The sequence below is a fragment of the Chrysemys picta genome, chromosome 1, assembly GCF_011386835.1.
Source record: "Chrysemys picta bellii isolate R12L10 chromosome 1, ASM1138683v2, whole genome shotgun sequence".
Lineage (NCBI taxonomy): Eukaryota > Metazoa > Chordata > Testudines > Emydidae > Chrysemys > Chrysemys picta.
In genome coordinates this window covers 90,322,124-90,335,050 of record NC_088791.1, presented here as the reverse complement: position 1 = coordinate 90,335,050, position 12,927 = coordinate 90,322,124, and the positions used below count along the sequence as shown (strand labels likewise).

Sequence of the window (12,927 nt, the reverse complement as noted above, 5' to 3'; positions counted from 1 at the left end):
GCAGTATGACTGGTAGCCGTCATCGGCTATCTGGGTGCTGGCAGACGTGGGGCTGCATTGCTATACAGCAGCAGTTCCTTGCCTTTTGGCAGTAGATGGTGTATTACGATTGATATCCGTCATCGTCATATTCGTCAGTGAGTTCGGTCAGAGGCACCTGGGCAGACATGTTTTGTCTCCTGGAGACTCAATCCTGCCGGCAGTCCTATTGAACCGTCTTGACGATGATGGATAGCAGTCGTAATACAGCATTTTCTGCCAAGCACCCAGAAGATGCCGATGGCTATCAGTCATGCTGCACCGTCTGCTGCCAGCTTAAGATATAAAAAATAGATGGACCAGATTTGTTCTGTATTCATTTGCTTCCCCCTCCCTCCGTGAAATCAACGGCCTGCTAAACCCAGGGTTTTGAGTTCAATCTTTGGGGGGGGGGCATTCTGTGTGACAGTTGTTTGTGTTTCTCCCTGATGCACAGCCACCTTTGTTGATTTTAATTCCCTGTACCTGTAAGCCATGTCATCACTCGCCCCTCCCTCCCTCCGTCAGACAATAGTTTCGCGCCTTTTTTCAGCCCAGATGCCATAGCACTGGGATCATGGAGCCCGCTCAGATCACCGTGGCAATTATGAGCACTATGAACACCACGCGCATTGTCCTGAAGTATATGCAGAGCCAGAACATGCCAAAGCAAAACCAGGCGAGGAGGCGATTGCAGCGCGGCGACGAGAGTGATGAGGAAATTGACATGGACATAGACCTCTCACAAAGTACAGGCCCCAGCAATGTGCAAATCATGGTGTTACTGAGGCAGGTTCATGGCATGGAACGCTGATTCTGGGCCCGGGAAACAAGCACAGCCTGGTGGGACCGCATCGTGTTGCAGGTGTGGGACAATTCCCAGTGACTGCGAAACTTTCGCATGCGTAAGGGCATTTTCATGGAACTTTGTGACGTGCTTTCCCCTGCCCTGAAGCGCCAGAATACCAGGATGAGAGCAGCCCTCACAGTTGAGAAGCGAGTGGCGATAGCCCTGTGGAAGCTTGCAACGCCAGACAGCTACCGGTCAGTCGGGAATCAATTTGGAGTGGGCAAATCTACTGTGGGGGCTGCTGTGATCCAAGAAGCCAACACAATCAAAGACCTGCTGATATCAAGGGTAGTGACTCTGGGAAACGTGCAGGTCATAGTGGATGGCTTTGCTGCAATGGGATTCCCTAACTGTGGTGGGGCGATAGACGGAACCCATATCCCTATTTTGTCACTGGAGCACCAAGCCACCGAGTACATAAACCGCAAGGGGTAATTTTCAATGCTGCTGCAAGCCCTGGTGGATCACAAGGGACGTTTCACTAACATCAACGTGGGATGGCCAGGAAAGGTACATGATGCTCGCGTCTTCAGGAACTCTGGTCTGTTTCAAAAGCTGGAGGAAGGGACTTTCTTCCCGGACCAGAAAATAACCGTTGGGGATGTTGAAATGCCTATTGTTATCCTTGGGGACCCAGCCTACCCCTTAATGCCATGGCTCATGAAGCTGTACACAGGCAGCCTGGACAGTAGTCAGGACCTGTTCAACTATAGGCTGAGCAATAGCCGAATGGTGGTGGAATGTGCATTTGGACGTTTAAAAGCGCGCTGGCGCAGTTTACTGACTCGGATAGACCTCAATAAAGCCAATAGTCCAACTGTTATTGCTACTTGCTGTGCACTCCACAATATCTGTGAGAGTAAGGGGGAGACATTTATGGCGGGGTGGGAGGTTGAGGCAAATCGCCTGGCCGCTGATTACGCGCAGCCAGACACCAGGGCGGTTAGAAGAGTACAGCAGGGCGCGGTGCGCATCAGAGAAGCTTTGAAAATGAGTTTTGTGACTGGCCAGGCTACGGTGTGAAACTTCTGTTTGTTTCTCCTTGATGAACCCTCCGCTCCCCCCGCCCCAGTTCACTCTACTTCCCTGTAAACTAACCACCCTCCCCTCCCCCCTTCGAGCACCGCTTGCAGAGGCAATAAAGTCATTGTTACTTCTCATTCATGCATTCTTTATTAATTCCTCACACAACTAGGGGGATAACTGCCAAGGTAGCCCGGGAGGGGTGGGGGAGGAGGGAAGGAAAAGGACACACTGCAGTTTAAAACTTTAACACTTATTGAAGGCCAGCCTTCTGATGCTCAGGCAATCATCTGAGGTGGAGTGACTGGCTGGCCGGAGGCCCCCCCACCGCGTTCTTGGGCGTCTGGGTGAGGAGGCTATGGAACTTGGGGAGGAGGGCTGTTGGTTACACAGGGGCTGTAGCGGCAGTCTCTGCTCCTGCTGCCTTTCCTGCAGCTCAACCATACGCTGGAGCATATCAGTTTGATGCTCCAGCAGCTGGAGCATCGACTCTTGCCCTCTATCAGCAAGCTGACGCCACCTATCCTCTTCAGCCTGCCACTTGCTCTCTTCAGCCCGCCACCTCTCCTCTCGTTCATATTGTGCTTTTCTGCACTCTGACATTGACTGCCTCCACGCATTCTGCTGTGCTCTGTCAGCGTGGGAGGACATCTGGAGCTCCGAGAACATATCATCCCGAGTCCACTACTTTCTCCTTCTAATCTTCACTAGCCTCTGTGAAGGAGAAACATTTGCAGCTGGTGGAGGAGAAGGGAGAGGTGGTTAAAAAAAGACACATTTTAGAGAACAATGGGTACACTCTTTCACGTTAAATTTTGCTGTTCACATTACACAGCACATGTGCTTTCGTTACAAGGTCACATTTTTCCTCTTATATTGAGGGCCTGCCGGTTTGGTGTGAGAGATCACTCACACAGTGCCAGGCAACAGATTTCGGCTTGCAGGCAGCCATGGTAAGCCAGAGTCTTTTGGCTTTTTTAACCTTCTTAACATGTGGGAATGGTTTCAAACAGTAGCGCCCTCATTTCCCATACCAAGCACCCGTTGGGTTGGCCATTTAAAATGGGTTTGCAATGTAAAAGAAGGGGCTGTGGTTTCTAGGTTAACATGCAGCACAAACCCAACTACCCCCCCACACACACACCCAATTCTCTGGGATGATCACTTCACCCCTCCCCCCCACCGTGTGGCTAACAGCGGGGAACATTTCTGTTCATCCGAGCAGGAACGGGCACCTCTGAATGTCCCCTTAATAAATTCACCCTTCAACCAGGTGACTGTGAATGATATCACTCTCCTGAGGATAACAAAGAGAGATAAGGAATGGATGTTTTCTGCATGCCAGCAAACACCGGGACCATACGCTGTCATGCTTTGTTATGCAATGATTCCAGACTACATGCTACTGGCCTGGCGTGGTAAAGTATCCTACCATGACAGACGGGATAAGGCAGCCCTCCCCAGAAACCTTTTGCAAAGGCTTTGGGAGTACATGAAGGAGAGCTTTCTGGAGATGTCCCTGGAGGATTTCCGCTCCATCCTCATACACGTTAACAGACTTTTCCAGTAGCTGTACTGGCCGCGATTGCCAGGGCAAATTAATCATTAATCATTAAACACGCTTGCTTTTAAACCATGTGTAATATTTACAAAGGTACACTCACCAGAGGTCCCTTGTGCGCCCTCAAGGTCTGGGAGCATGCCTTGGGTGAGTTCGGGGGTTACTGGTTCCAGGTCCAGGGTGATAAACATATCCTGGGTGTTGGGGAAACCGGTTTCTCCACTTCCTTGCTGTGAGCTATCTTCATTGTCTTCATCATGATCTTCCTCGTACCCTGAACCCGCTTCCCTGTTGCGTGATTCTCCATTGATGGAGTCAAAGCACACGGTTGGGGTAGTGGTGGCTGCACCCCCTAGCATCGCATGCAGCTCCACGTTGAAGCGGCATGTTTGCGGCTCTGCCCCGGACCTTCCGTTTGCCTCTCTGGCTTTCTGGTAGGCTTGCCTTAGCTCCTTAATTTTCACACGGCACTGCTGTGCGTCCCTGTTATGGCCTCGGTCCTTCATGGCCTTTGAGACTTTTTCTAATATTTTGCCATTTCGTTTACTGCTACAGAGTTCAGCTAGCACTGATTCGTCTCCCCATATGACGAGCAGATCCCGTACCTCCCGTTCGGTCCATGCTGGAGCTCTTTTGCGATCCTGGGACTCCATCCTGGTTACCTGTGCTGATGAGCTCTGCGTGGTCACCTGTTCTCTCCACGCTGGGCAAACAAGAAATTAAATTCAAAAGTTCGCGGGGCTTTTCCTGTCTACCTGGTCAGTGCATCTGAGTTGAGAGTGCTGTCCAGAGCGGTCACAATGAAGCACTGTGGGATAGCTCCCGGAGGCCAATAATGTCGAATTCCGTCCATACTACCCCAAATCCGACCCGCAAAGGCCAATTTTAGCGCTAAGCCCCTCGTCGGAGGTGGAGTACAGAAACCGGTTTAAAGGGCCCTTTAAGTCGAAAAAAAGGGCTTCGTTGTGTGGACGTGTCCAAGCTTAATTCGATTTAACGCTGCTAAATTCGACCTAAACTCGTAGTGTACACCAGGCCCTAGATGGTATTAAAGATATCTGTTGTCCTTTTGGGGAAAAAGAGAAGAGTCCTCTCCACTCAATACTTAGTCCTGCCTTGAGAGCAGGAGACTGGACTAAAAAACTCATGAGTCCCTTGCAGTCCTACCATTCTATGATTCTATAAATTAGTTGAGATGGGCTGGAGCTGTTATTGCTGCTGCTGTTAAAATTTGATCCCATTTTTAAAAAGACAAAACAAGGAAAAAAACACACAAAGGTGTGGGTGAGGAGGAGGGACAAAAAGAAAATCTAGCTTCTGACTCTGGTGCTAACTTTCACTTGCAACCTCATTACGGGAGAAACACAGGCCCAGCACACAATCTTATCAGCCACTCTGAGACCTGGCAAACTTGTACCAGCACTGGGCTTTGTAGGGCATCCCTTTTAGTAGTTCTTTCTGGTCACAGGCTTAGCAGTGTTGCAAAATATGTAGTCTTGGATGGGTAAGCCAGACTCTTATTATATAGAAGGAAAAAGGAGAGGGATAGAAGAGAGAAGAAATAAGGCAGGGAAGGAAAAAGAACACATGGGAATGGTGCAGGAGAGAGACAAAGTCTCTCCTTCCAGGTGTGTTCAGGTTTCAGCCAAACTGATGGAGGAAGAGATGTCATCTGGCTCCCTCTCTCTGGCATGGTTTTGTCAGGACATCTTTCAGGATCAGGACGACAAAGGGACAAGGTCCCAGGAGGTGGTGGAAGTAGCAGGCATGATGATAAAGAACGCTCAAATAGAAATGTTGGGGTCATGGTGGATAGTTCTCTGAAAACATCTGTTCAATGTGTGGCAGCAGTCAAAACAGCTAACAGAACATTAGGAACCATTAGGAAAGGAATAGATGATAAAACAGAAAATATCATAATGCCACCATATAAATCCATGGTATGCTCACACCTTGAATACTGTATGCAGTTCTGCTTGCCCCCATCTCAAAAAAATTATATTGGAACTGGAAAAAGTACAAAGAAGTGCAACAAAAACTATTTGGAGGCATGGAATAGCTTACGTACGAGGAGAGAATAAAAAGGCTGAGACTGTTCAGCTTGTAAAAGAGATGACTAAGGGGAGATACAATAGCGGTCTATAAAATTATGAATGGTGTGGAGAAAAGTTGTATTTACCCTTCACATAAACACAAGAACCAGGAGTCAACCAATTAAATAGGAAATAAGTTTAAAACAAAAACATTAGGAAGTATCTCTTCACACACCACACAGTCAACCTTTGGAATTGGTTCCCAGGGGATGTTGTGAAGGTCAAAAATATAACTAGGTTCAAAAATAATTAGATAATTTCATGGAGGATAGATCCATCAATGGCTTCTAGCTAAGATGGTCAGGGACACAACCCCATGCTTTGGCTGTCCCTAAACCTCTGACTGCTAGAAGCAGGGGCTAGACAATGGGATGGATCACTCAAATTGAGTAGTCCTGTTCATAGGTGCCGACTTTTCCTGGTGCCGGTGGGTGCACGACCCACCCCCCCCACGACTCCACCACAGCCCTGCCCCCTCCCGCCTCTACCCCCCCCATTCCAACCCCTTCCCCAAAGTCCCCGCCCCAACTCCGCCACCTCCTTGCCCCTATTGGACTCCTTCCCCAAATCCCTGCCCCTCCTCCCCTGAGTGCACCATGGTCCCGCTCCTCCCCCCTCCCAACTAGCACTTGCCACCGCGAAACAGCTGTTTCACAGCGGCAAGCGCTGGGAGCTGGGGGGAGAAGCAGGGACCCGGCGCGCTCAGGGGAGGAGGCAGGGCAGAGGTGAGCTGGGACGGGGGAGCTGCCAGTGGGTGCAGAACACTCACCAATTTTTCCCCATGGGTGCTCCAGCCCCGGAGCACCCACGGAGTCGGCGCCTATGGTCCTGTTCATTACTTTTGAAGCACCTGGCACCAGCCACCGTCAGAAGACAGGCCACTGGGCTAGATGGACCACTGGTCTGACCCAGTATGGCCATTCTTATGTTCATGTTTAGGGGTGGTGGAAGTGGAACAATGTGGCAATCCTTATTTTACTTTGCACCTGTGCCTAGATAGCTCATAGGGTTTTTCAGAATTATTTTAAATTTAGGGATTTTTTTATGTAAAATGCATTGATGACTCTTTTATGAGTGAATCTTTTACAGATTTTATTTTTAAACAGTCTATTATATAACACCCGAAATAAACCTTTAATTAGAACAATAATAAAACTAAATTCAAAGTGACACAATGCAGTGAAGGGCAGAACACAAGAGGAGGAGGGTAAGCCACAAGCAAGTATATGCCTGGCCTCTGCCTCTTCTTGTTCTTGGGCCTTCCAGTGTTGAGTAGCAAGGCTTGAAGTTATCAGGGGTGCTAGATAGCTCAAAAGAGCTTGGCTCCCAGGAGCAACTGTTCTCACTTTCCTGAGTGTGGGTCTGTGCAGGGCCATCTCCAGGCACCAGCTTGGCAAGCAGGTGCTTGGGGTGGCCACTCCGGAGATGGGCGGCAGGTCCAGCTATTCGGCGGCAATTCGGCGGATGGTCCCTCACTCCTGCTCGGAGCGAAGGACCTTCCACCGAATTGCCGCCGCAGATCGCGATCGCGGCTTTTTTTTTTTTTGGCTGCTTGGGGCGGCCAAAACCCTGGAGCCGGCCCTGGGTCTATGAAGGAAAAGACCTCTGCAGCACGGCTGCAGGGAGCAGATGCTGATGTTCCCAGTACCCTATGTTGCCCAGGGACTACAGGACATGGCTGGGTCCTGGTTTAGAGCACTGTATTGCCTGCTGCCCAGCAGCAGCACATGCTGTAGCAGAGCATTCTGGCTGTGTATTGTCTCTGCATCTCTGCCTTTCTCCACAATGTCTTTTGCCATGGTAACACTGTCCCTGGTAACTGTGACGCTGTCTTTGGCCAATCCAACTACTTCTCTGGAGAGCTTCATTTCTTTTTCCCTCTCCGACCTCAAGTACAACATCCAGCTCTCCATTGATCTGGGGGTCTTGGGGAGTCTGCAATAAGGTCTGCGAACATTTAATCCTGAGTTCTCTGTCTCCCCTACCCCGGTTAACCAGCTGCTCAGTGTAGTACTTTGTGCTCATCTTTATTGAATTTCATCTTGTTGACCTCAGACCAGTTCCCCAATTTATCAAGGTCATTTTGTATTCTAATCCTGTCACTGAAGTGCTTGCAACTCCTCCATCTTAGTGTCATCTGCGCTCCAGACGCTCCACTCCATTATCCAAGTCATTACATAATCAGGAGAAATTTATTTCTAATAGACCATTTCAATTCCAGATGCTTCACCTGCCCAAGACTTTCTTACAGAGCAAGAGACATTACAATCCTCTTGTTAAATAAAAACAGCTTTGAACACAAGCTTAGAATAATAGAATCATAGGGTTAGAAGGGACCGCAAAAGTCATCTAGTCTAACCCCCTGCCAAGATGTTGGATAAATCAGCTTCTTGCATTCTTGTTTCAGATCTTACTTTCCAAAAGCATAAAATACTTTCTGTAGGATGCATTATGTGATGGGTTTGGTCACAGAGACCCCCTTGGGACTGTCACCTGATATGCTGAAACTACCTCTGAGCCAGTTTTCTCTGCCAGTTTGGGCCTCCAGAACCCTGTCTTGTTGAGCCAGATACACTAATCTGCCGCAACACAGACCCAAGGTCTGAACCATGCGCCCCAAAGCTGCAGACTTAACTGAAAACAGCTTAAGAAGTGCTCCTGTCTCCAGTACCCAGACACCCAGTTCCCAATGGGATCCAACCCCCCCAAAAATCTGTTTTACTCTGTATAAAGCTTATATAGGGTAAACTCATAAATTGTCCGCCCTCTATAACACTGCTAGAGAGATATGCACAGCAGTTTGCTCCTCCAGGTATTAATTACTTACTCTGGGTTCAATAATAAATGAAAGTGATTTTATTAAGTATAAAAAGTAGGATTTAAGTGGTTCCAAGTAATAACAGACAGAACAAAGTAAGTTGCCAAGCAAAATAAAACAAAACACGCAAGTCTAAGCCTAATACATTAAGAAACTAATTACAGATAAAATCTCACCCTCAGAGATGTTCCAATAAGCTTCTTTCACAGACTGGACTCCTTCCTAGTCTGGGCCCAATCCTTTCCCTGGTACATGTTCGCTCCAGCTCAGGTGGTAACTAGGGGATTTATCATGACTGGAACCTCCTTTGTTCTGTTCCACCCCTTTATATAGCTTTGGCACAATCTTTTGTCTCTCTGGGCCCCCATCCCTCCTTCTAAATGGAAAAGCACCAGGTTTAAGATGGATTCCAGTACCAGGTGAAATGGTCACATGTCCTGTGAGACCCCAAGCCTTCATTCTTCCTGGCCTGGCTCACAGGAAGGATTGCAAGTAAACAGAGCCATTTACAACCAATTGTTCTAGTTGATGGGAGCTATCAAGATTCCAAACCACCATTAGTGGCCCACACTTTGCATAATTACAATAGGACCTAAGAGTTATAGTTCATATTTCTAGTTTCAGATACAAGAATGATACATTTATACAAATTGGATGACCACACTCAGTAAATTATAGGCTTTGTAATGATACCTTACAAGAGTCCTTTTGCATGAAGCATATTCCAGTTACATTATATTCACACTCATTAGCATATTTTCATAAAATCATATGGAGTGCAATGTCATACATTGTAAAGGTTTTTAAGTCACCAAAACTCCCACCACAATCAATCCAAGAGACACACCTCACCTTTCAAGCCTGCCTGTTCAGCTTGTGTATACATCCCCAAAAGGAAGTAAGTGCATGCTAGGTTCACCCAGACATCAGGGTTGCAACCTGGTTGCTTGGTCAAAGCTTCATACTCCTGAAAGACAGAAGGTTTTTGAGACACTTTCTCTGTGATGTCCCAGACATTTGACAGCAAGACAAGCATTATGTAGACCAGAGGTTTCCAAACTTTTCTTATTGCATACCCGCTTCCAGATCTACCAGCTGCCCACATACCCCATTCCTTCTCAGCACTGATATTTTATATGTTCTTCTTAACACTACCTGTCTTTAGCCATCTGACTATATTTCACTGTTACGTACAGATATAGTTATAGTGTGACGTATACAACTGAAAACCCTGACTACGTTCTGAGCTCAGTTATACTGGACAGTTGCTGGGCAACTGAACCCGCACTGTACGGTGATTGGAAGTGAGGGCTCTATTCATCAGCGTTTCTGTGTTCTCATTGGTACATCTTGAAGTAAATTAACTACCATATTTTATATAACAAATTCCCACAGAGTTTTAAAGCTTTGTCTGGGTAGCCTATTATGAAAATGCAATAAATAAAATAATTAATAAATGAAATCCACCTATACACAATTTCTCCCGTGTACCCCCCAGAGATGTCTCACGTACCATCAGGGGTACGCGTACCACAGTTTGGGAACCGCTGATGTAGACAATATTACTCTCCCTTTCTGATACTGGACAAAGTGTTACCAGATGATACAGATCAGCTAATTTTTTCCAAAGTACGAGAAAGTAAGTGAGTGGTAGGAACTACCTTTGGGACAGGAATTTGAAGGCAATGCAGGAAAGGAGAGAGGAGGTGGTACAGACAATTCAAGATTTGCAGACACTTGCCAAACAAAAAGGACCTTGTGTGGACTGACAGAAGAGGAGGGTGATCCATGAAACAATGTGACCACAAGGACAAGGCAGAGGAAGAGATTGGCTAGTGGTGGTGAAATTGAGTTAACAGGTTTGCAGCATTGGGGAACAAAGAAGAGAAACAGGCAGAAGCTGGGGTGGCAAGGAAGAAAAGAAGGGAAGCCAGTCTCTGCAGAAGAGAGGAAGAGATGCAGATAATCAAGAACTGGAGACCTAGGAAAAATGAGGATAATTTAGAGCATACTGCGAGAGAGAACATAAGACAGATTCATACCAACACCAGGAAGAGACAGATCTATGTGATCAGAGACTCTGAATGGATCAATGATGACCATGCTAGGCTGGGTAAGTCACTTAAAGAAGCTCAGGTGATCTTCAGCGGAATATTTGTTTCCAGAAAAGGGTGAAGAGGTGACAAGATAATGAAGATCAGCAGCTAGCTCAAGGATTGGTGGTATGAGGAAGGTTTGGGGATGATTGACCATTGGGAGGCATTCACAGAAAGAAGACTTTTCTTGACTGATGGACTCCACTTGAGCAGCTGGGGCATTAACCTTCTGAGATCAACACTAGCACAATTGATAAGAAGGGCTTAAAATTAGGAATGTTGGGAGAAAGTTGAGAGAGACTTGTGAAATTTCCATGCCTGGCTTCACTGCACAGGAGGAGGAAAATCAGTTAAATGAAGATACAGTAAGGGATAAAAGAACATCAGAAAGTAAGAGTATGGACAACAAGAAGAAAAGTATAAATATTGACTGCAGTCTGTTAGTGCAGTGGTCTCCAAACTTTTTTGATCGCGCACCCCATCAGTAAAAATTTTTTGTGCCCCTGCCGTGCCAAAAAAAAAAAAAAAAAAAAAAAAAAAAAAGCACTCTTCCTGCCGCGCACCCCCAAGGATCCTCTTGCGCACTCCACTTTGGAGACCACCGTGTTAGTGAAAGGACTGTATGTAATCTGGCTAGAAAACTGGGGGAGGTCTAAGGGAAACAACTGACATGGATGTACAAGAATACAAGGAATCTGGGTAATAAAATGGAGGAACTGGAAGTACTGGTGGATGAGGTCAAACTGGATATTATAGGGATTACAGAAACATGGTGGAATAGTAATCATGATTTGAATACATGTATTGAAGAGTGTGTGCTGTTTAGGAAAGATAGAAATAAAGGTAAAGGTGGTGGAGTAGCAAAATACATCAATGATGCAGTAAACTGTACAAAATTAGGACGTGATAGCATGAACAAAACAGAATCTGTTTGGGTCAAAATCACACTGGGGAAGGATTGTCAAAAAGGTTCTATTGGGACAGTGTTAGGGATCTGCTTATAGACCCCTCAGGATTGGACTGGGATATGGATAGAGATTTCTAATATTATTAGGAAAGATAAATACAACCAGGAACAGTATCATAATGGGAGATTAACTTGCTGGATATAGAATGGAGAATAAATACTACTAATATTGATAGGGCCCAGATATGCCTGGATGCGATAGATGACCGTTTTCTTCATTTTATAGTAACTGAATTAACAAGAGGTGATGCAATTTTAGACTTGGCTTTGGTAAATGGTGAGGACATTGTAAAAGTGCTGGTCATAGGAAGTAACCTTGGATTGAGTGATCACATTGTTTAAGTTAAATGGAAAGATAATCATAATCAGGTTGTCAACTATGGATTTTTATTTCAAAGGGGAAGACTAGGGAATTAGTTAAATAAGTCAGCTGAACTTCACTGATACTCAGTTAGATTATGTGAGAATGCTCATCGGTCAGGTGATTGTGCTGTTGGTTTTTTATAACGTTCATGGTGGAAAACCCAGATTTGCAGAGGTACATTAATCTGAACAGATTCTGGCTATTCTGAAACTGGTCAGCATATTGAGTCCCGAATTCACTAAGTGTCACTTCTCTGAATTTTACCTTCAGGACATCTGAGCTCTGGAGCCTTACAATTTCTAATTTAAAGGCACCTTCATCAATTGAATCAAGAATGTTCTTTGCTTCAGAAGGGCAAGGTCCAGCGACAGAGATAACAAATAGATCACAAATAAATAAAAGCAAATTCTTTGAAATTTTAAAATTCTCAAACTGCATTTTAAAACTTTTGATCAGATAGTTTAGGATTTCTTGAATAGTTTTCATCAAAGTTTACTCCTGGGGGAATTCTCCACCACTGCACATACACAGAATTCACATCCCCCCCAGATTTCTTTGCTTCCTCGTAGAAAAATTACTTTCTGAAAGGGAAGCAAAGGGAAGCTGGAAGAGCAGTCACACACTGCTCCCTAGCAATGCAGGTACATCGTTTCAGGCACCCGGAGCAGTCGGCAGAGAGATAAATCACCACGGGGATGGGGACACCCCAGCCAGTGGCTCCTAACCTTGAGCCAGGATCAGCTGCTAGTCCCGCCTGGGCAGGAGAGGATGGGACTTCCTCTTCCCCTGCAAGGAGTGGCTGAGGCTATGTCAGACCCACCCTCAGAAACCTCCCCCAGCTGCAGGAAGCTCAGCATTCTCCCATGCTTCCTACCCCCATCGGTCCTCAGCCCATCCGCTCAACCTCCATACATCCGGACCTCCCATACCTAGACACCTCTGCCAAGTCTCATCCGGTCATCCAGGACACCCCTAGCCCTCCATACCCAAATCCCACCCCACTGAACTTCAAACCCTGCATCTGGAGCCGCCTTACACCCAAACCCCCTGCCTCCGGACCCCATCCTTGCACCCCCACTGAGCTCCCTGCACTCAAATCCCCATCCTGATGCCCCACCCTGAGTCCCCACATCCAGA

The 12,927-nt window shown here is 46.6% G+C and overlaps 2 protein-coding genes across 8 annotated transcripts in view; both read right to left on the bottom strand.

The window, feature by feature from the left end:
• The window catches only part of IFT56 (intraflagellar transport 56), a 178,142-nt gene that overhangs the window by 51,535 nt on the left and 113,680 nt on the right, over window positions 1-12,927 (bottom strand). For 6 of the 7 annotated variants that reach the window (XM_065562499.1, XM_065562530.1, XM_024109851.3 and 3 more), the window contains one exon: window positions 9,216-9,330. The exons of the other annotated variant lie outside the window; for it this stretch is intronic. In XM_065562499.1, coding sequence (XP_065418571.1) covers window positions 9,216-9,249 — 34 coding nt within the window. In that variant the 5' untranslated portion in view covers window positions 9,250-9,330. The remainder of the gene's footprint in view (window positions 1-9,215; window positions 9,331-12,927) is intronic. 7 annotated transcript variants of the gene reach the window in all.
• Window positions 2,023-5,312, bottom strand: LOC135974437 (myb/SANT-like DNA-binding domain-containing protein 2). The gene is made up of 2 exons (XM_065562538.1): window positions 3,556-5,312; window positions 2,023-2,628 (listed from the first exon to the last, which is right to left on the bottom strand). Exons 1-2 carry the CDS (start codon window positions 4,103-4,105, stop codon window positions 2,576-2,578), a joined length of 603 nt encoding a protein of 200 aa, XP_065418610.1. The 5' UTR covers window positions 4,106-5,312; the 3' UTR covers window positions 2,023-2,575.